This window comes from Poeciliopsis prolifica, unplaced genomic scaffold, assembly GCF_027474105.1.
Source record: "Poeciliopsis prolifica strain line A6 unplaced genomic scaffold, Auburn_PproV2 SCAFFOLD011, whole genome shotgun sequence".
NCBI lineage: Eukaryota > Metazoa > Chordata > Actinopteri > Cyprinodontiformes > Poeciliidae > Poeciliopsis > Poeciliopsis prolifica.
Window position 1 is genome coordinate 7711788 of NW_026562386.1, and position 20594 is coordinate 7732381.

Here is a 20594-nt window from a genome sequence, read left to right on the forward strand (position 1 = left end):
TCACTCTGTGCGCACTTAATTGTTATGAATAACATATTTGGAATTTGACTTCTGAAATAAATGGACCTCTTAATAATATTACTTTTTAGTATAACTTTTGATATTTTGAACAAGCTTACATATCAACTTCTATGGACTAATAAAAGGCTTCCTTTTTCTGGCTGCAGCATCTGTCCCTTCTCTTTACCTTTAGAGAACAATTGCCTTAACAATGAAATTCACAGTTTAGACTTAAACTCGGCAGACCTGGCGCTGCCAGTTCTCTGGTGCCACCATTGTATGACAGCCTGGTAAGCTAAGTGTCACAGACAGAAGAGGAAAACCTTTTATGTATCCGGATCGCTCATTCTTTTTTCTCTCTCTCTCATGCTTTATTAATTGTAGAATGATTGTCTCAGTCTTGTTTTAGTGACTGCAATGCTTCCTCTCCAGGGGTGGCTCAGGGATTAATATTTTAGACAGAAAAATAAATGAAACTATCCATCAGAGTCTGCTGCATGTCCCGGGGGACAGTGGCTAGCACTCAGGGTACTCTGGCTTCGCACTCAGCCAGCGGACAGTGAGCTCAAGACCAATCAAGCGAGTAGAAGAGCACAGCGGATGGCAGCCGTTGCCATGCATGCAGAGGCCAGCCAGGCTGGAGGGATCACCGCTTGAACAAAGAGCTTCTGGTCTCCCAGTCTCTACCCCACCCCGATGTGTCCCAGTTCATTCATGGCGCACTAAGGTGCAGCTAATGTACCTAGCAGCAGGATGTGCATGATCCTGACTGCCTGTCTATAAAGCATCTGTGGCCTGGGGCACAATCCTCCCTGTCAATATTGTGTTGTAAACATAAGATATAAATGCCAATTGGACTTGTTTGTGCTGTGATTACTGAAATAGACCCAACGTGTTGACGGAAAGTTATGAAAATGATTACAAATCTAAATATTTAAAACTTTGCACAAGTTTGTAATGTTCCACCAAATTTACAGTTCACCGTATATCACAGAGATACTAACCTTTTAGCGGTTTTTAGAACTACTGTGCTAAAACTATATCCCGTAAGTGCTGCGAATGTGTGAGTGGAAATATCTTTAATTCATATTTTACTCCCATTGAGTGGTTGTGTTATTCTTGTCCAGTAGGAAGTTGTGAAGGAGGAAAGAAGGAATCAATGCCTCTTTAAGATCGTAATAGTCATTTGTTTCTTAATGTCCATTTCTTTAACTCAGATGCAGTGGTGCGCGATGACATGAACAACTACATCAGCCAATACTACAGTGAGGCCAGCAGCGGTAAGTGACTTTTACAGAAGACATGTTAGTTCTCATCCAGCACCCTGTCTTCTTTTCAAAATGTTTAACAAATAAAAATGTAAAAAGTGTGGCATGCACACCATAACTACGCAAGTTTTCAATGCACTTTACAAAAAAATATTTCTAATTGAATCACATATGCATTCCAATGGTCCTATTTATCAGGCACTCGATTAGTTACTCTAATAGGTTAAAAAGTTTCTGTCTAAGGAAATCCAGCAGATTGTGATGTGCTTTAAAATGCTTTATAATGAACTGGCAAAATTATTTTAAAATATGATAATTTCTTCATCTATATGTTGATTTTTTTCCAAATCTTTATCAAGATGCTGGAGCATCTGGCATCGGGGCCCGGGTCATCACCACGGCAGCCATTGACGTCCACCTTCCTAACAGCACCAACTCCATCCAGCCCAATCCAAAGCTTGCCATGCAGCGGGTCAGCAGCGCTGTGAGCGACGCTTCCACCAGCATATCACAGTCCAGCGGCAGCCTGACGGTCCGGCCTCCCAGCCTGAGCAGCCGCACCCCGGGGTCATCGCTGACAGACTGCAGCAGCAGCGCAGCACAGGACGCCAGCCTGAGCTCGCATCAATGCTGCCCCGCTTCCTTCTCCGGCCAGGACCCCTGCAGGGACCCCAGTGCTGTGGTGCAGGAGCTGCTCTCCTCCCTCTCAGAAGACTCCTGCCTTGCTCAGAAGGGCCTGGCGGTGGACCCCATCAACCTTAAGCTTCCCAGCCCCACCGGCTCGGAAAACGGCAGCCCCGAGCTGGACAACAGAATAAACCTGTTCAATCGCAGGAACCAGGAGGAGAGGCGAGGCCGGGGCAGAGGGTGTGTCCTGCTGCAGACCAAGCCGCTGATCCACCTGCAGGGCAGCACCACTGAGCCATCCCTGGAGGAAAAGTACAGACTTCTGGGCCCAGCCGACTCACCTCTGGGGCACATGCCTGACACTTAAGCGACATTTACACAAAAACAGAAGCTTTTCATTTACTTTTTACTGCCATCCTGTTTGGCACACGTCTAACCTTTTCTGACAGGTCGATCCTCTTGAGAGGAGCCACATAAGAGTCAAAAAATGGGTTTTATTTTTTGCTCGTTAAAGCCAAGCCTATTCAAACTAAGCTTGAGTTGCAGCTTCTAGCTAACTCTGATGTTCCTTCGAAATAAATTTAAAAAAAGAGTTTTTCATCAAGGCCCTTTGTAAGTCTCATCAGTTTCCTTTTAATGGTTTTTTTAATTTAAAAAAAGTACCCAGGTATAGCACAACAGAGCCTAAAACACCATGGTCACAGGGAGTCTGATGTGTCCTCGGACACATTCATTATCAGGAATTCTCACTTTGCAGAGGTCAGAAATGCACTGAACTTCACAAGAATTAAAACCAGCAGAGGGTCACTCAAGCCTATACTGAACGAAAAAGAAAAAAAAATGCTGAAGAAATTTCAAGCAGTTGAACAAATGTTTTCAAGTGCATTTTCTTTTCTTTTTTTTTTTTCTTTTGTTTGTACTATTAATTGTAAATGTTGCTCAAGCTTTTGTCTGTTCAAACAGTTACAGGGTATGCAAGACAGGATGGACTTTTCAAACAGCCAATTGTTTTTGCCTTTGACTTTTTGCTTTCCATTTGTTTGATTTTTGAACCCATGGACCAGGAATGAAAGCTGTCTCATTGGCATTTTTGTCTTTGCAGAAACCTTAGCGAGGGGAACAAAACTAAAAGTTACCTGAATAGTCTCTTCACACGAAACTAGACCAGAGTGCTTGTAGCATGAACCTTTAAACGAGACGTGCCAGAAATGGCGATCAAATTCTTTGCACTTTAACGTTTACTGACACTTTTGTAACCTTGATACGAACAAAGTTGTTGCCAATTGCAGATGTTGTTCTTTGAAGGAAAACAGCAGCAAAAATAAAAGTTCTTATTTCCTTATCTGCTCTTAGATCTGTCTGACTCCTGGAAATCCACAAACACTCAACACTGCACCGCACCACACACACAGCCTCTCAGCATCATCTTCTTTATTGCATGCGGTTCTCCAATTGCTAAATTATTTAAGGTTATTAACATTAGACCTGTCACAACAGCGCCTAATTGGTGAAGTCAATGGGACAGAACCGTGACAAGAATCATCTTCTCCTTAATTATTGTCTCGTATCATTAATTCAGACGATAAACTGCTGTACCATTTTGCTTCTTGTCACATGTTTACAAGTATCCAGAGATTTTTTTTTTTTTTAATTCTTAATATCTACAGGTATGTTGTAATAAACGTTCCAAAATTTCTTTACTGTTAATTTCAAGGATTATGACTTACGGCTAATAAAAACCCCAAATTCAATTTCTCATAAAAATGGTCCTATAAAAATAATTTTAAATGCAGAAATGAAGATTCAGAAAGCTTCATTAATTCCAATGGACAATTTACTTACAGTTCATACATTCACCTCTAACATGGATCCACAAGCAAAAATCCTTAATCATGTCAGCTCACTGGAATATCTGTACAAGTACTTTACAGAATATGCACTGAAGGCATGGAGCCAGTCAGCCTACATGTGTTAAGGAAACCCAGGTTGTTACAATTTGCTTTTATCTTTGGTTTTGGACAATCAAGCATGAGTCCCGCCTTTATTCTTCTTTGTCCAGAGTATGTGCAACATTTGATAAGATCGCGCATCAATTTGGCTTCCAAAGGCAACAAGCCACATCGGCTGCCATTGTGTCAGTAAATAAATAATGATCTGCTTGGCTGTTGATCCACACAAAGGAATCCTGTTGAACATGGGTGCCAAACTGGTCCGCGCTGTGTCTCGCAGCTGCCATCGCATTAATGCCTGAAGTGAAAGTGGGCTGTCTCTGAGCTAAATCATCCGGCCGTGTAAGAAAGGAGATGAATCTGATGGTTTCACCCGAGCCACACAAACAGGATGTTATTTGCCACAAAGGATGCTAATGATGCACTGCTTCCACAGTAAAAAACCAAAAAAAAACCAAAGTTAGCGTATGTCCATACTTCCAGTTTACCCATTTTATTTATATTGACAGTAGATTATCTGGCAGTTGGATCCTAGTGTTCAGTTTTGACAGAAAAGGACACCCACAAAAATCTTTCGGAGAAACTCCAAGGAGTAAATTGCTTTAGTAAAATTAGAGGCGCAGTCCCTGTCACTCTCACTGGAAAAAAGTGAATTAAGATTGACCATTAGATTCTTAATAATTCAAATGTTTTAATAATGGCTCAGAGGGAGTCACTTTGATGGCATTAACATTACATGATCACTGTTTTAATTTTGATTAGTTGAGGGACACCAGTGACCTGCAAGATTAGATTTTTATTCACTAACTTGAGCATAAGGCCTAAGTACAAATAAGTAAAAACTCATTGTTACAGGGTTTTGATAAATGAGTTCCCAACATCTGAAAACAGACATCAGTACATCAAAATAACTTATCTTCTTCTCTTAAGTGGTGAGTTATCGTCTTAAATCACAAAATTATTAATAATTTTAGAATACAGAAGATGTTTTCTGGTCAGAGCACTGTTTGATGCTTATGAGATCTATACATGTAAAGATAAACAGTTTTTATTCTAAATTTTACAAATATAGATGTTAGAAAATTGTTAAAAATAAATGTTTTCGCAGAGTGACGACAGAGTTTCTGATTTATGTCAGAAGCACCACTGGTCTTGTTCGTATGTGTAATTTTAAATGTCAGTAGTACTGAGATTTTCAGCAGAGCATATTGGCACCAAACAGCAGGGTGTACCGTATATAAGGAGAGTCTAATTGAGAACAAACAGATGTGGGGTATGTGACTGCATCTCTGCTTCATTCTGACAGATTCAGAACACATCTCACGCAAGACACTCCTCCAACGGGCTCTAACGCAGGAGAAAAATACGGATTAATTATACATGACTTTTTAAAAAGCTTCTCAGGTTCTCTTTTTGAAACATTCTTCTTAAGTGGAAAAAAGTCGCTCTGGAGACTGTTGTCATAGCTACAGAGGACTTTTTTTTTTATCGCATTTCTTTAAAACAGTTTTCATCTGTGTCCCCTCAGACCTGTCTTCTCTTCATGAGTAGAAGTGGGTCAGCTTAAAAAAAAAATGAAATGAAAGAGAACTAGAAACACAGAGTGACCAAAGTAAATCACTTCCCTCCTCTGGGACGACATTATTAATTTAGTCAGTTTGTTCTCTAAACTTCACAGAAAAATAAGGTTTGGAACAAGTGCAAGAATCTGATTTGACTGCTCATATTTTTTTCCTGGTATAAAAGGCAAAGAACAACTAATTTGCATCTTTAATGGCTTCTGCATAATCGGACAAGAAGTAGACGAAGCTAATTAGTCAGGTGACAAACATGATAACACAACTGACTTATTCCCATAGGTGAAGAAATACTATGTGCCCCACTAAGACAACACAGTGAAAATCAACATTAATTTAGCAGTCATCTAAAAAAATGTAGCAATTCGTGACTGACCTGAGAAGAAATAAGTAGAATAAAGTAGTAATCTGTGTTGGGAGCATTTCTTTTTCAGAAATTGGGTTTCAGAGTTCAGACAGTATTTAAGCCGACATGAACATGTTTTGGTTTGATTTTAATTTTGAGATTTGCATTCATCTGGTTTTTTCTGTCTGATATGCTCAAGAAAACCAAATTAAACCTTTGGTTATCAGAAAACAAAAGATTCAATCTGGTTTTCAGGACTGATAACTGATGTTATTACTGCTGAATAATTCAGTCAAGGTTTGATCTGTATAAAAAAGGTTGTTTTTTTCATGTTGTCAAAACATGTTTTGCTCTTTTTAGTGCAGAATAGTCTAATTCAGCTGTGACTAGTCTATGTGTTTCATATTTTAAGCTACAGATTACTAAAGGTCATCCAGATTTCAATAAAAAATGACATTTTTTAGTCATAGCAGAAACCAACTTTGTTATCCTCAGTCTTCTTAAAGTGCTTACATTATTTGTCTGATCAAAACTACATGTCACGCTCTCCCAACAAGATAAAAGTCATGCCATTCCTAATGGGAACGGCATGACTGGGAAGTAACCCACATTGTCCATAATAAAAGACCTGAGAAAGACTGTAAATAACCCCAGGAATGGGTTTTCTAACTTCCTGCATCAGCTAAGTGTGCTGCAGTGCTATCAGGCTACCCTGAATGGACAAACAAAACTAATCAAAAGTAGAATACATGTAAAATATTTCATTCAAAGAAGAAGGAAATGTGAATATGCAAATGCTGTATTAGATGTCCTGTTGTAGTTTTTCACTTGCCAAACGATTTTCTGATTTTCAGTTATTTAGGAGTCGCTGGCTTCATGGGGGTTGATGTGGCCTTCTTGATCTTGTAGTCTTCAGCTTAGCCTCGGCTAAATCACAATCACTGTCCTGGCCAGAGCTCAGGGTGTCTGCTGGCGCGTGCTGGGGCCCTGAAACATTTCCATCTGGTCTCTGGGGAGTCACACATCAATTGCTCTCAGCTAAATGCACTCACATATGAATATTTCAGTACAATTTAATGTTTCAGCTACAGCCCCAAAGGAGCAGAGCATCAATTTGTGAACACAGTTCTCCTGGAGTTAAAAGCCAGGCCGAATAATACAGTATGAAAGGCGCTGTCAATCTAGAGTGAAAAAAAAATCACTCAAGGGAGGAAAAAAAAGAAAGCCCTCTTACCTTCAACATCAGGCTGCTCACAAACAGCTTTTTAACGTTTCCTCAGGAAAGACGAAGCTGACTGAAGCAGCAGCAGGCAGACGCTGCTTCACCGCGGTCTGCAGTTGACTTTTCAGACCAGGTCTGTTTCGCTGCAGCTCTGGCTGACAGCCATTTGGTCTCAACATGCACCAACCAGCACGCAGCTGGTGAGCAGGTCAGGGAGTTGTGCACCTGCTGTCCTGTTGACGAAATGCCCCAAAGTGATGCTGAAACCTCTTCCAGGTGTGAGAACATGAGTGCCTCACAAAACAAGCAGGTCACGAGACAAATCAGGTTCATCAGCTGGTCAGCAAACAGCAGAGAGCATACTACATTAATCCCCATAATTGGCCGCCATTAGGACAAACCGCTCGGGTTATTGAGAATAGTTAAACATTTTTTTTTTTTTTTTGTCAAAAATGTTAAATGAACCACATAATTTACCTAAAACTGCTCCTATGTAAGATCCCAAACAATCATGTCAAACATGGAGCGCAAATTTTAGAGGATCAAAATCAGAAATGTTTGTTCAAAATCAATACTTTATTGATCCCAAAAGGAAATAAGATGTTGTTGTAACACATTAATTCAAAGTCTTTTCGTACACGGCCATGACTGTTGACAAGAAAGATCTCTTGTAGCGGTCTGTATTACAGAGAATCTGAAGAAGCCTCTGACTGAAGAAATTCTGTCAAACCATCAGGCAACCACCAACATGGAGCCTTTCAGTGTGATGCTCAATTTCTGGAAATCCGTGTTTGTTTTATAAGAGAGATGTTACAGGACATACTCATTTCATGTGTCAATCCAGTTCAGAAAATATTTAATCTAATTCATCTTTTAATTTGTGAATGCATGTTTTGCTTGGAAGTAATATTAACATATCGGAGAGACCCAACCAGATTTCTGAATTGGATATTTTACGCTGCAAATTGAGCAAAGGTCTATGGTCCGTGTAAGGGAATTTTTTCAACTTCATATATTTGGTATAACATCAAAATACCAGTGGAAAAATACAAAACGTTAATCAAAATTATAAGAAGGATTTAATGGTTCTAATGCAATTAAACATTTTTAGGGTATAAATAATTTTTGCAACATACTAATTTTACCATGCCTTAAAACATTTACATTGTTTTATTATCTTAGCAGCAATGTCTGTCTCATTTTCTATAAGAAAAACAAAAACAAAAAAAAATCCTTTTTGGCTGACTGAAAACAATCTTATATCTAATCTACCAGGGGAAAGAGGAATACTGACCCTGCCTGCAACTCCACCTACCTGGAAACAAACTGAAACTGCATGTTAAAATATATATAAAGAGAATTGAACAAACTTTCTGCTATTAGAGAAATATCTCAGATTTATTTTACAAACGGCAAGTTGCTTAGCAGAGTCGAGATGTCAAAAATAATGAAGGTAATTGTTTCGACTAATCTAAACAGAGATGCTTTCCCACCATTTAAGTGACACTGCCGTCCGTTAATGGTACTGAAAAGCAACAAGGTGTTGATGAGAGCATCTAACAGTAAAATACAAGATGCATATTTGTAAAGTAAAAGAGGCAGCTGACAGTTACACTAAGAAGGTAATAATGGTGCAGATTATTCAGCCTAACAATGCAACGCCGCCCTGAGGCACCAATCAAAAATTAATCCTAATTATCATGTGAATAGTGCATTAACTCCGAAGAATTATGAATTATAAATTTGCAACATGGTTCCCCTCTCAGTGCGGACTTTCTCGCATGTGGATGTGATTTCTTGTTTCCAGAAGACTAGTCACAAAATAAAGAAGTGTGAGGGGAAACCTGACATAACTTTGACATTAAAAACAACTTGTGAAACGCATCAAAATTATGTCAAAAACGGAATATTTTGTCTTTCAATGCAGAAATTATTTCAGAAAATGACTACCTTTTTTTTTTTTTATCTTTGTCAGTTTTTGCTGAGTCTGGACATCAAGATTGGACGCAATGCACTTAAAGACAAGTTAATGTTGGTTCTGGTAAATTATTCAGCATCTTTAAACAACTCATTAACTGCCTTTTAGGAATGTAGGGTAAATGTCTTGAAGTCAGCAGAAAAGCCAAAAATTACTTATGTAAGCATAAAAAAATGTAAGGATGGCCTATTAAATAAAATTGACATAGTGAAGATTGTGTATTCTTCATTAATCTCATATTGCGAGTTGTTGGGGTTTGTAGCCTTAAAAATAGTAAGATTTTTCATATGTATTTATTTAATTTGAGAATATTATGATTTACTGACTGAAAGTCCAAAATTGAAATTTATATAAAATAAAAATATTGAAGAGCATCAATTAATTATACTAATTACAAACACCAAAATATGTAAAAAACAAAACAAAAAAACAAACTGAAAAATGTTTTGTACAGTACATCACCCAATACTTGCTCACATCTGATTTTACATGAATCACTGCAGCATAGCTTGAAGGTAAGCAGCCTTTGGTTCACCATAAATTAAACAAAATCTCCATTTGTGTTCTCGTCCTACATCATATCTGAATTATATCTGCTTAGAAAAGAGCTTCCTAAAAATAGTATTTGATGATCATTTTAACTGAAAGCAACAAACCCAACAATTTGATGATTTTCATATTTCATTAGCATCTTTTAATAAAGGACAGAATAAAAAAATCTGTATAGGTTCTTTAAATAGACAATATGAAATTTTTCCTTATAAGTGTGGGAAAAACCCTAATGCCAGTCACACGCACACTGGCACAACTTCAACTGAATCAACCATAGTGAAATATTTTTGACAATAGTCAGGAAGCACAACTGAAACAATTGTGAGACAACAAGTCACAGAGAAAACGAATTTTGCCCTTGAATGCCCTGTTGAATTCCAAACAGGCGAATTTGGCTCCTGCCAAAGTTTAAGTGCATGACTTCAGTCACACATATATATTTCATGAGGTTAATGGGCCCAATCAAACACTGATTACAGATTCTTCTGGGAGCTTCTCATGCCAGGGCTGCATACGGGAGTCACTGAGTCACATCTAAACACCATAAACACAAACAAGAACCAATAATGTCCTGTCGAAGAATGTAGACAAGATTCCTCAAAGATAAACCACTGACCAGCAAAAGAAATGAAACACAGAACTGACGCAGCAATTCAGCCTTTATCATGTTTTATTTTCTTCCTTTGGGTACACACTGATGGCAATATTAATTTATAATACATCATGCATATATAACCAGAAATATTATGGCTTGGCCCAGAAATTTATTGAATGATTGATGTACAAGGCATCTCTGTCTGCTTACTTTACTTGCTGTGTTCATCCCCACAAGAGGATCACTGCCACATGTACAGGCAGAATTTGGCCCCATATATAATTCAGTTTCATTGCCAGTGAGAAAAACAGAGGTGAGGGCATCGCTCTTGATAAAGTTCCTCACGAGGTTTTGAAAAAGGTCTGAATGTAAAAAATTACTGCAATATATCAATATTCAGTTTAAATATAATATATGCAATTTTTTGTTAAATTGGAACCTGTGTTTAAAACATTAATTATTATAGGACCTCATATACTATATACTCAAAGATCCTAAAATATTAAAGACCAAAATTTTATCCTTAAACAAAAAAAAATGCATTAATATAACTTCTAAATCTGATTATCATCTCCAGATTTTGTTGAAGCTACAAAGCACATTGCAAAAGTATACTCATTTTTAACACTTGGCCAATTTACGGTCAGGAACTAATTGTGAAGTGAAAGAAAAACTTTTTTTTTAATGATCACATGCATTTGCTTTGGTGCAACCTGAGAGTTCAGAAGTCACATTATTGCTGTTTATTCTCAGTAAGTCTGTAAAGGCTTCAGACGTTTGTTAAAGAATATAGAGGATCAAAAAAATTAATGATAATCACAAAGGCCAAGAAACACATCAGAGACATTGTGGAGATTTACAGCAGGGTTAGGTAATAGAAAACCCCCACAAGATATCAACATCTCACAGAATACTATCTAACTCATCCCTCAACTGAAACTGTGAAAAGTGCACAAATCCTACAGATCAGCGGACATACGTGTTCCAAGATATGGCCACTGATCTAAACTTGGTAGGGAGAGCCTTCACTTGAGAAGCAAACAAGACAACAGCCAAAGATGAGACCAAAATTGAACTTCATAGGTCATATGACATATCCCATGAGTGGCAGAAAATAAACACTGCAGGTCATTGAGCACACCAACCATCCTCATGGTAAAATATGGGAGTGTCTCCATGCCTGTTTTCAGCAGGAACAGAGAATAAACACTGCAGGTCACTAAGCATTTACTGTAGAACAACAGAACTACAGTAATGCAACACAATCTCGAAAATGTTACCTGAGAGAGGCTGCAAGCGACTTTAGACTATGGGGTAGAAATAAAGTGTTAACGTTTTTAAAAAAATAAAATAACATATCGCTGTTTTTCTTCTGTTTGGCTGGTGACTCCACGCTTCGTGTTCCTCAAAACTCAGCAGCCTGCCCACCCTTCAGTCTGCGGGTTGTAGTTCCCACTTCTCCCCAGTAGATGGCCTCGTTCTCGAATGGATGACGACTCGGGATTAAAAGGAGGATCACTGATGTATGTCCGCTGATCTGTAGGATTTGTGTCTAAACAGAGACCAAATGTATGGCCTGCTGTAGCTTAAGTAGATATTTTAATGAGAAGACCAAAGCTGAAGTGTCTCTTCGTCTTCTGTCATGCAAGGCTTCGGGAACTCTAATTGAAACATGACTTGTTTTTTTATACATTGTCTATTTTTAAATACCACTAGAAATGTTCTTTGCATTTTACAAGACAAATTGGGGAACATCCTAATCATGGAAAATTTTGATTTCTTGATAGTCCATAAAAAATAAAATAGACTAACTTAATCCAAATAAATATATATATGTTTATATTTAAATACCACAGTTTGAAAACTGATATCGATAAGATAATTTGACTATTTTGTTCAAAACAACTTATCTTATGTCACAATCATTTTCACTAAACAAACATCATTATCAGTGCTGGATATTAAACCACTGAACTGTATCTGCAACAGAGATAACATACCAACATCTGCAATCCTGGGCTTACATTCATGTCACGATTTTATTATTATTATTATTATTATTATTATTATTATTATTATTATTATTATCTCTCCAAAGCCGCCTGCTTGCTGAAGAGGTGCAAAAAAGCGATTGGAGAGCGCAGCGCCGACGCGGTGACGTCATACGAGCACCGTGTGGGGGACCTTGTCGCCTCTTCGGCCTCCCTCTCCAGTCCGGAGAGACACAAGTTATCCGGGAGGCTGCTGAAGGGCCGGCGATCTTTCCCCCATATTTTCTGCGTCGAGCTCACTCCCCTTCCTCCGTCCTGTATGGTGGATATTATTTTCAGCTCTTCTTTCTTGGGTGATATGGGGGATCATTCCAAAAGTAAGTACGCCGATTCGCTCCGCGCGCTCTTCACGCAGGAAGATTTCGAGTCCCGATGCAGCGTGAGATCCGTGATCAAACGGGTTAGAAAAGCTAATATTCAGCGACGAGTCAATTAAGAGAGCAATTATCCCCACGTTGCTCTGCTGCACAGGATTATTTCTATTACATGGCTTCGGTGGATATTTTAATAAGCAACACGTCAGTTTTGGGGGTTTTTTTATTGCATGGAAAATGCCTAAACCTTCCAGTTGTTACATAACATTGCGTTTCATCTTCATTAGAAAAAAAATGAATAAAAATCTGCCAAAAGAAACTAACAAAAAATAAATAAATAAATAAAAAAATAAAACAACGCTAGAGGATTTTTTTTTTGGGTGTTCATTCAACGTTGCGGTGACAAAGCTGTGGCCTCTTCGCAGAGAAGTCAGGATTCGCGATGTGTGTGGGATGTGGAAGCCAGATCCATGACCAGTACATACTGAGAGTTTCCCCCGACCTGGAGTGGCATGCTGCCTGCCTGAAGTGCGCGGAGTGCAGCCAGTACCTGGATGAGACCTGCACTTGTTTCGTCCGGGACGGGAAAACTTATTGCAAAAGAGATTATGTAAGGTAGGAGTTTTTTTTTTATTATTGAAAAGCTCCCCTCAGGATTACTCACAGGTTGTCATAAATGTGGTGATTAAATTGAATATCATTATAGGAAGGATCTCCTAAAAAAGAAAAAAATAATACTAATCAGAGTAGAAACACATAGAGGGAAAAACTAGTTAGTTTCAGATAAAAAGATTTCAAACATTTTGTCATTTCAAATAAATCATACGTACATATATGTTTCTTTTAATTTCCCCCAACACTTTACAAAATTGTCTAAACAGCTGCAAATTTCGCAGGCTGTTTGGGATAAAATGCGCCAAATGCAACCTGGGGTTCAGCAGCAGCGACCTGGTGATGAGAGCCCGGGATAACGTGTACCACATCGAATGCTTCCGGTGCTCGGTGTGCAGCAGGCAGCTGCTGCCGGGGGACGAATTCTCCCTGCGGGAAGAGGAGCTGCTGTGCCGGGCGGACCACAGCCTGCTGATGGAGAGGAGTTCTGCGGGAAGCCCCATCAGTCCCGGACACATCCACTCCAACAGACCGCTGCACCTGGCAGGTGCGAATTTATTGTTATTATTATTAATATAGAGAATAACTGATTTTTAAAAAAATATTCTGCAGACTTTAAATTTTAAAACTGTTAAAATAAAATTTGTACGCATTTTTCTAGGGTTCAACTCCGATTATTTTTATTATTATTATTTGGTTCAGGTCGAGCAATCAAAATGTGTGTTTATGCATGTGTAAGTAAATTGGTGTGCTGTGACCTTTCCGTAGGCCAACTTTATAATTGATCTCATTAGCAGTAACCTGCTCTGTTGCCAGAATCTAAATAATCTGGGACTTGAGTCGCGGCCATTTCTGTGTGTGTGTGTGTGTGTGTAGGTGTGTGTGTGTGTATGTGTGTGTGAGTGAGAGAAAAATGACTCCAGCAAAATAAAGACATATGTAAATAAAGATGACATTCTTTCTGCGGGTATTCAGAGACAGGCCTGAGAGGGAATCTAAACTAGATTGAGTATATCCCCCATTTTTAAAGGGGAACGTCTGTTTTTCGTGACAAAAAAAATAAATAAAAATAATAATAATAATAATTTAAAAATCCCTTTTACTCAGCGAATCAAGTTATGCTTGAAGTCGTGTACAAACTTTGCATTTACAAATGCTTTTTAAAATTATTTATTTGATTAATATTATTATTTTTCATATATGGAAAGATTTGTCTCTCTTGATTGACATTTAATTTCTCACTATTCAGGGAAACTCTACATTTATATTTTCAATATTTCCCGAAAAACAAACGTCCCTCAGTGGGACTTTCCGATTCAGGGCAAAAAAAAAAAAAAAAAAAACACTGCGGGGTTTAACGTGAGCTCTTCCCCTCTCCTCTCGTCCCCAGCAGATCCCGTGGCGGTTCGGCAGGCTCCACATCGGAACCACGTCCACAAACAGTCGGAGAAGACGACGCGGGTGCGGACGGTGCTGAATGAGAAGCAGCTGCACACGCTGAGGACGTGCTACAACGCCAACCCGAGGCCGGACGCGCTGATGAAGGAGCAGCTGGTGGAGATGACCGGCCTCAGCCCCAGAGTGATCCGGGTCTGGTTCCAGAACAAGCGCTGCAAGGACAAGAAGAAGTCGATCCTCATGAAGCAGCTCCAGCAGCAGCAACACAGTGATAAGACTGTAAGCATCTTCGTAAGTTTGGCCGCTCGATTCCTCTTTAAAGCACTTTATTATTTTTGTATTTTTGGCTTTTAACTCACGCTTAAGTTATTTGTTTTGTGAATACTTGTGTCTTATTGTGCTTTTGGCTCTATTTGGTGGAACTTTTTATGTTTTTGTTTATCTATCTATCTATCTATCTATCTATCTATCTATCTATCTATCTATCTATCTATCTATCTATCTATCTATCTATCTATCTATCTATCTATCTATCTAGAGAGAGAGACAGAGAGAGAGAGAGAGAGAGAGAGAGAGAGAGAGAGAGAGAGAGAGAGAGAGAGAGAGAGAGAGAGAGAGAGAGAGAGAGAGAGAGCTCTGCTGCTTTACTTTGAACAATTTATTTTTGCCACATATATTGGCTGGGACGGCAAACATTTTGTAAAATAATGATCACCAAAGAAATGTGAAGTTAAAAACATATCTGCTTTTCTCCTCATTACTGCGTATTTATTTATTATTTTTAGACAGGGCTGGCCCAGGTTTTTGCAGGGCCCTTAGCAGAACAAGGGAACCCGCTTAACGTTATTGTGGCACAACTTATCTGCATTGCTGATGTTTGATTGTTTTACTCAGCTGAACTAAATACAACTCAAACATTTAACTATTGAGTCCGTAGCAAGTTTATTACGTCAACTGTATGTCAAAATGTTTTTTGCTTGAAAAATCCTACATGCAATTTCAGTTTTGAACATTGAATTTATATACATACTTTGTGAATATATATATTTTAGATTTATCATGTATTGAACAATATTTATCCTCTCAATCCTTCTGATCTAGACAGCAAATGCACTTTGCTTTTGTTATTTCTCCCAGACCGCTCATTGATCCTGTGAATAAACACAGTTTTGTTTCTCTGGTCTGGCAAATTTGTTTAGTGAAGAAGCTTTAGTGCATGCCCAAGTTTAATTCAAAATTCACAAGCTCCGTGTTCTATAGCTCAGACACAGTCTGTACTCTTTTAGCCCTTTGCTGGTTCCTCCAGAACATGCTTACATATCAGTATGGCTGTTGTGGGAGAATCAAGAAAAACAAAAAACAAAACAATGAAATTTAATTCAAGATTTTCCCTCAGAACTTGCAAGGCCTCACAGGAACGCCCCTTGTTGCTGGAAGTCCTATTCGGCATGAAAGCACTGTGCAAGGGAACCCGGTGGAGGTTCAGACCTACCAGCCTCCGTGGAAAGCGCTGAGTGAATTCGCTCTGCAGAGTGACCTGGACCAGCCAGCTTTTCAGCAACTGGTGCGTGACATAGCAGTCTACTGTTTATCACTTTAAAAGCACAGAGCTGAAGGTATTTCCACAAGGTGAAACATGGTGGTGGTAGTGTCATGCTGTGGGGAATGTATTCTGCTCTGTAGCTAAGAGTCTATACATGCAGAAATAATTAATAGTAAATAACAATAATAATGATAATAATGCTGTTTTCAATATAAAATCCCGTAAATCTGACTTTGCGTTTCCTCCTCTTCTTCAGGTGTCTTTCTCTGAATCGGGCTCTCTTGGAAACTCTTCGGGCAGCGACGTGACGTCGTTGTCCTCTCAGCTACCGGACACCCCGAACAGTATGGTACCCAGCCCGGTGGAGACGTGAGACCCGACGGTGGTCTGCGACCATCACTACCGCTGCCACCTCCTTCTCCTCCTGCAAGGACAATTTGCAGCATGATCCTGCCCCCCTCCGTCCCCTGCAGCCTCCCCACCTCCACACCCACCCCTGCATGTGACCAGCTCATCACATCGTCTGTCGAGAGGAGACCCTTTTATTTCTTTTTTTTTTTTTCCTATACCGTGGAGGAGGTGGAACAAAGAGAGCACCGATTGACTTATTTTGTTTTTATGAGACCTCGTTGACAAAAGAAAAAAAGAAAACTTAAGAACAGTTGATGCATGACTCTTCATATGGAGAACAAAGATGTACAGAAGACTTCCCAATGGATATATACAAGAAATCTTCCCTCAGAAAAAAGAAAAAAAATCACAAGCTACTGGATCATTTCCATGTTACAGCAGAGAGACTTTCTGCATTTTCAGTGTGATCATATTGTGTCTTGTTTCTTCAACATGAGAATTTTTTGATACCTTACTTGTCGAGTCCACTTGACTCTTTGTCTTAAGGTCAGAGCATGATATTCTGCAAAAAAGTATTCGTGGTGTAAAATACTTCATCTTGAAGGGCCGGTTGTTTGAGCTCAAAGAACAAAAAAAAAAAAAAGTAAATTATTGTTATATTATTTATTGTTAGGAAAGCGATTCGTTAAAGGGAGTATTAACTGATAAGAAGAATAAAAAAAGATGAATACAAGAGATGTCTTCATGATCTTTGTGCAGGCAACGCTTACTAACAAGCGTTCATCTTTTCTTTTTCTGTGATTGAATAAAATATCCGGGGTTTTTTTTTTTAAATTTTATTTATTTTTCTTTATCAGACTACATAACTTTCAAAAACTGAAGCTGTAATCCGTCTAGAGTCCGAAGGAGGAATTTCTTTCGCTCTAATCATGTGGTTTGTCCCGTTCCTCCTTATGAACTGGGCCGCTGCCTGAAGGCGATCTCCTTCTTCTTATCTCCCCTCTCCATCTCTCAGGTTGTGTGGCAGGAATTAGACAGTGGTCATTTACTATCTCGGGGGCAAGAAAAGCAAAAAGAAAAAAAGAAAAGGGGGAGAAAAAAAAGTCTGCTGTAAATCAGCTTTGCTCAGTCTGGTTCTTCTGGTTGAGTCACAAGCCGGTCTAGACAGCGCGCAGGGGATCGGCGACCTCTTATCTGGTCCTGGCATCACCTGCAAGCGATACACTGACTAAAGCCACAACAAAACCAAACACCCCCACCATTTCACCGCCACCTTCAACACACAGACCCCCGACCAGAGAAGCCCCCCACCCGCCTCTCGTAAACGTGGGGCGCAGAGAGCGTCGCTTGTCCTCTGCGTTTATTTTTGCTTCCATGAAACTGCGTTTTTACGCACGGGTCAGACGGGGTGAGATCGCTGGCTAAACGGACTGACCTTCTTCGACGGAAAGCCACCAAGAATTTAAACGCAATTTATGGACTAAATCTTTCTAACACAAAACCGTAGCGTTTGTTTGTTATTGTTCTGAAACGACCAAAGTGCCAGGCTGCATTTATAATTGTGGGCAGAAAAAGAGGAATAATACAAAGACGACAAATTCAGCTGCATTACACGACTTTCCTTTCTTCCTCTCAAAGAAGGAAGAAAGAAAAAAACCCGCTCAGTTAACGCACCAAATATTTCAGAAAAGCCCAACCCCCCCAATACTGTTGTTGTTTACAGGGTCTAAATTGCATGCTTGACTGACAAAAGGCAGATTATAGATTTGTAACTGAGCTATTTCAAATACAACAAGCAAACAATGCGTGCAGATTAAGATAAGGGAGATAAGCGGGGGAATAACAATAGACTGAGAAAAAGAATGCGAGGCCTATAGAAACAACTCTCTGCAGAAAAATCATTACAGGAGGCCAAATATGATTCCTTTCCAGAGTGCGGAGCCCGGTTATTAAAAAGAGCATTTCATCTTTTTAAAAATTGTAACATTAGTGTTGAATTCATTTTTTAACGTGAATTTTCAAAACTTTCCCACGTGAAAAAAAACCCCAAGAAAAACGAGTACAGTGAGAAAACCACAATAATAACTAATTTAGGTTGTACAAAGGCATAAAAAAATGATTATTGTTTAAGAATGGTGGAATAATTTTCAAAACCCGTACGTAATAAAATAAATATATATTTTTTCTTGCATTTGACGTTACGCGCCTTTTTTCTTAATCGCACTTTCGCTCAGATCAGATCATTTTTAATGGGCGTTCCCCTCAGTGCGATAAATAAGCTTCAAAATAAACAGCTCAAAGCGCGTGCACGCCTGGACGTTCCTACGGGATCGCGCCTCCAGGTTGACAATCCTTCACTGATCTTTCACTTAAAGGGAAAGTATTTGGCATCGCCGCACAGATGGAAAGAGCGAATATTAAATGAATCTGACCCGAAACAAAAGAAGTGCCCCATTGCCTCCCTGTTGGGTCTGGAGGTGTGTCCGTGCTCGGTGCAGGTGTCACGTTGGCATCGGAAGGACCGGCGACGTCTTAGAGCGCGGGTACATTTGGAGGTGTGACGCAGTTCTCTGATTCTAATTGGCAGAAGGTGTAATTAGATCAACGACCGTAAACTGCAGGCACACACTGACGCACAACCTTACCAGCAACATATTGATGTTAGTTAAATTGTTTCACTGTTTTCCCACATCTGTTTCTTTCAGCAAACAATTTATTATTATTTTTTTTTCTTTTGCAGATTATAATGAACGAATATATTTTAAGACGTCGCCAGTCGGTCGGCTTAAATCGATGCAATCAAAAATAACGCACAAGTCTTTCATGTGCGTTTTCTTAACTCGTTTTTTTTTGTGTGTTTTAGATTAAGCTAATGTGTTTAAATAATGAATTGTTTTTTGGCCCCAAACCCGATTTAAAATGCCACGTCAGTCTCTTATGCTTATGAAAACAGGTCCTGATCACGTTGGTTACATCTATTGATAACATTTAGTGGAGGTGGTGTTGATAAAACGCAAAATTAGGATATTTCCTTCTTTATTATTATTATTATTATTATTATTATTATTATTATTATTATTATTATTAATGATAATAATGATATTATTTATGAATAACAATTCATAATTTATTATTCACAAATTCGTATTTTGTATTATTATTATTATTATTATTATTATTATTATTATTATTATTATTATTAATAAGTAATAGTAACATTATTATTAATAATAATAGTAATAATAATAATAATAATAATAATAATAATAATAATAATAAAAACTTAGGAATTAATTTTTGATTCATGGGAAAATTGAAGAAAATATCTGAAAGCATCAGACTTAGTTTATGAATATACATTTTGTAGTATGCAGTTCTGCTATGTACTAATTAAAACTTAGTAATAAAATCTAATAATAACAATAATAATAATAATATGTCATATTACATTCAAAAAAGAACAAAGCAAACCAAAAAACCCCGGACTGTGTGACTGTCTCCACATCCTGCCGTGACCTTGCCTCTCCACATCGGGGGCCACCGGCCGAGGAACAACTGGGACAAAGTTGCAGTCCAAACCTCTCAGGGGAAAAGTTCTGACAGCTTGATTTAATGCAGAAACTGAGTTGGGAGATTTTTCTTTTCTGGAATAGTGGGTGAGAAACAAGCAAAATGAGCTTGTGTGAAGAGAAAGTGACAAAACAGTGAGTGAACTGACACCCCCAGAATCCTGGCTGAACTCAAAGCATAAATAAGTCGGTCTGAAAAGGCGAGCTGTGTATGAATTTTTGTTCATGTTTCTGCTTGCTGATTTCTTAATAAATACTTTCACATGCGAAAGGCTCAGGGAAATGAGACACTATTTATTATCTCTGATCTATAGTCTCCCTGTTTTACATCGCCAGTGTTTTTTTCATTGTGCTTAAAGGTTTTGGCCATTATCAGGTGTTTAAAGTAGGAAATTTAGGGGTCAATTTATCTCAGACAAGTAACAGTCGATTAAACATCTAAGTGACGAGAATTTCCTCATCTTTAGGCTGCACTGATAATAAAACGGCACAGTCAACATTTGTGTGTGTGTGTGTGTGTGTGCTACCTTGCCACTTGTTCACTATTGATCCTTAGAAATGAAAGCTGCTTTTATGGGAAGCTGACATGATGAGTAAATATCCAGATATTATCCTTTAAACTTTTAAAAGCACTAAAGCCAG

The 20594-nt window shown here is 38.7% G+C and overlaps 2 protein-coding genes across 6 annotated transcripts in view; both read left to right on the plus strand.

The window, feature by feature from the left end:
* Positions 1–3237, plus strand: part of LOC129364314 (transmembrane protein 266-like) — a 45912-nt gene extending 42675 nt beyond the window's left edge. For both annotated transcript variants that reach the window (XM_055036878.1, XM_055036879.1), the window contains exons 12-13: positions 1218–1280; positions 1628–3237. In XM_055036878.1, the coding sequence (XP_054892853.1) occupies positions 1218–1280; positions 1628–2262 (698 nt within the window). In that variant the 3' untranslated portion in view covers positions 2263–3237. The remainder of the gene's footprint in view (positions 1–1217; positions 1281–1627) is intronic.
* A 9070-nt stretch (positions 3238–12307) lies between these two features.
* Positions 12308–17217, plus strand: isl2b (ISL LIM homeobox 2b). Of its 4 annotated transcripts, none has more exons than XM_055036669.1 (6): positions 12308–12482; positions 12905–13094; positions 13376–13638; positions 14482–14780; positions 15886–16053; positions 16289–17217. In XM_055036669.1, the coding sequence occupies exons 1-6, from the start codon at positions 12425–12427 to the stop codon at positions 16403–16405; spliced, it is 1095 nt and encodes a 364-aa protein (XP_054892644.1). In that variant the 5' UTR covers positions 12308–12424; the 3' UTR covers positions 16406–17217. The 4 variants fall into 4 exon arrangements, with proteins under 4 accessions (XP_054892644.1, XP_054892645.1, XP_054892643.1 ...); XM_055036670.1 differs by having other exon boundaries at positions 12309–12482; positions 14485–14768; XM_055036668.1 differs by having other exon boundaries at positions 12328–12482; positions 14482–14768.
* Positions 17218–20594: the final 3377 nt, after the last annotated feature.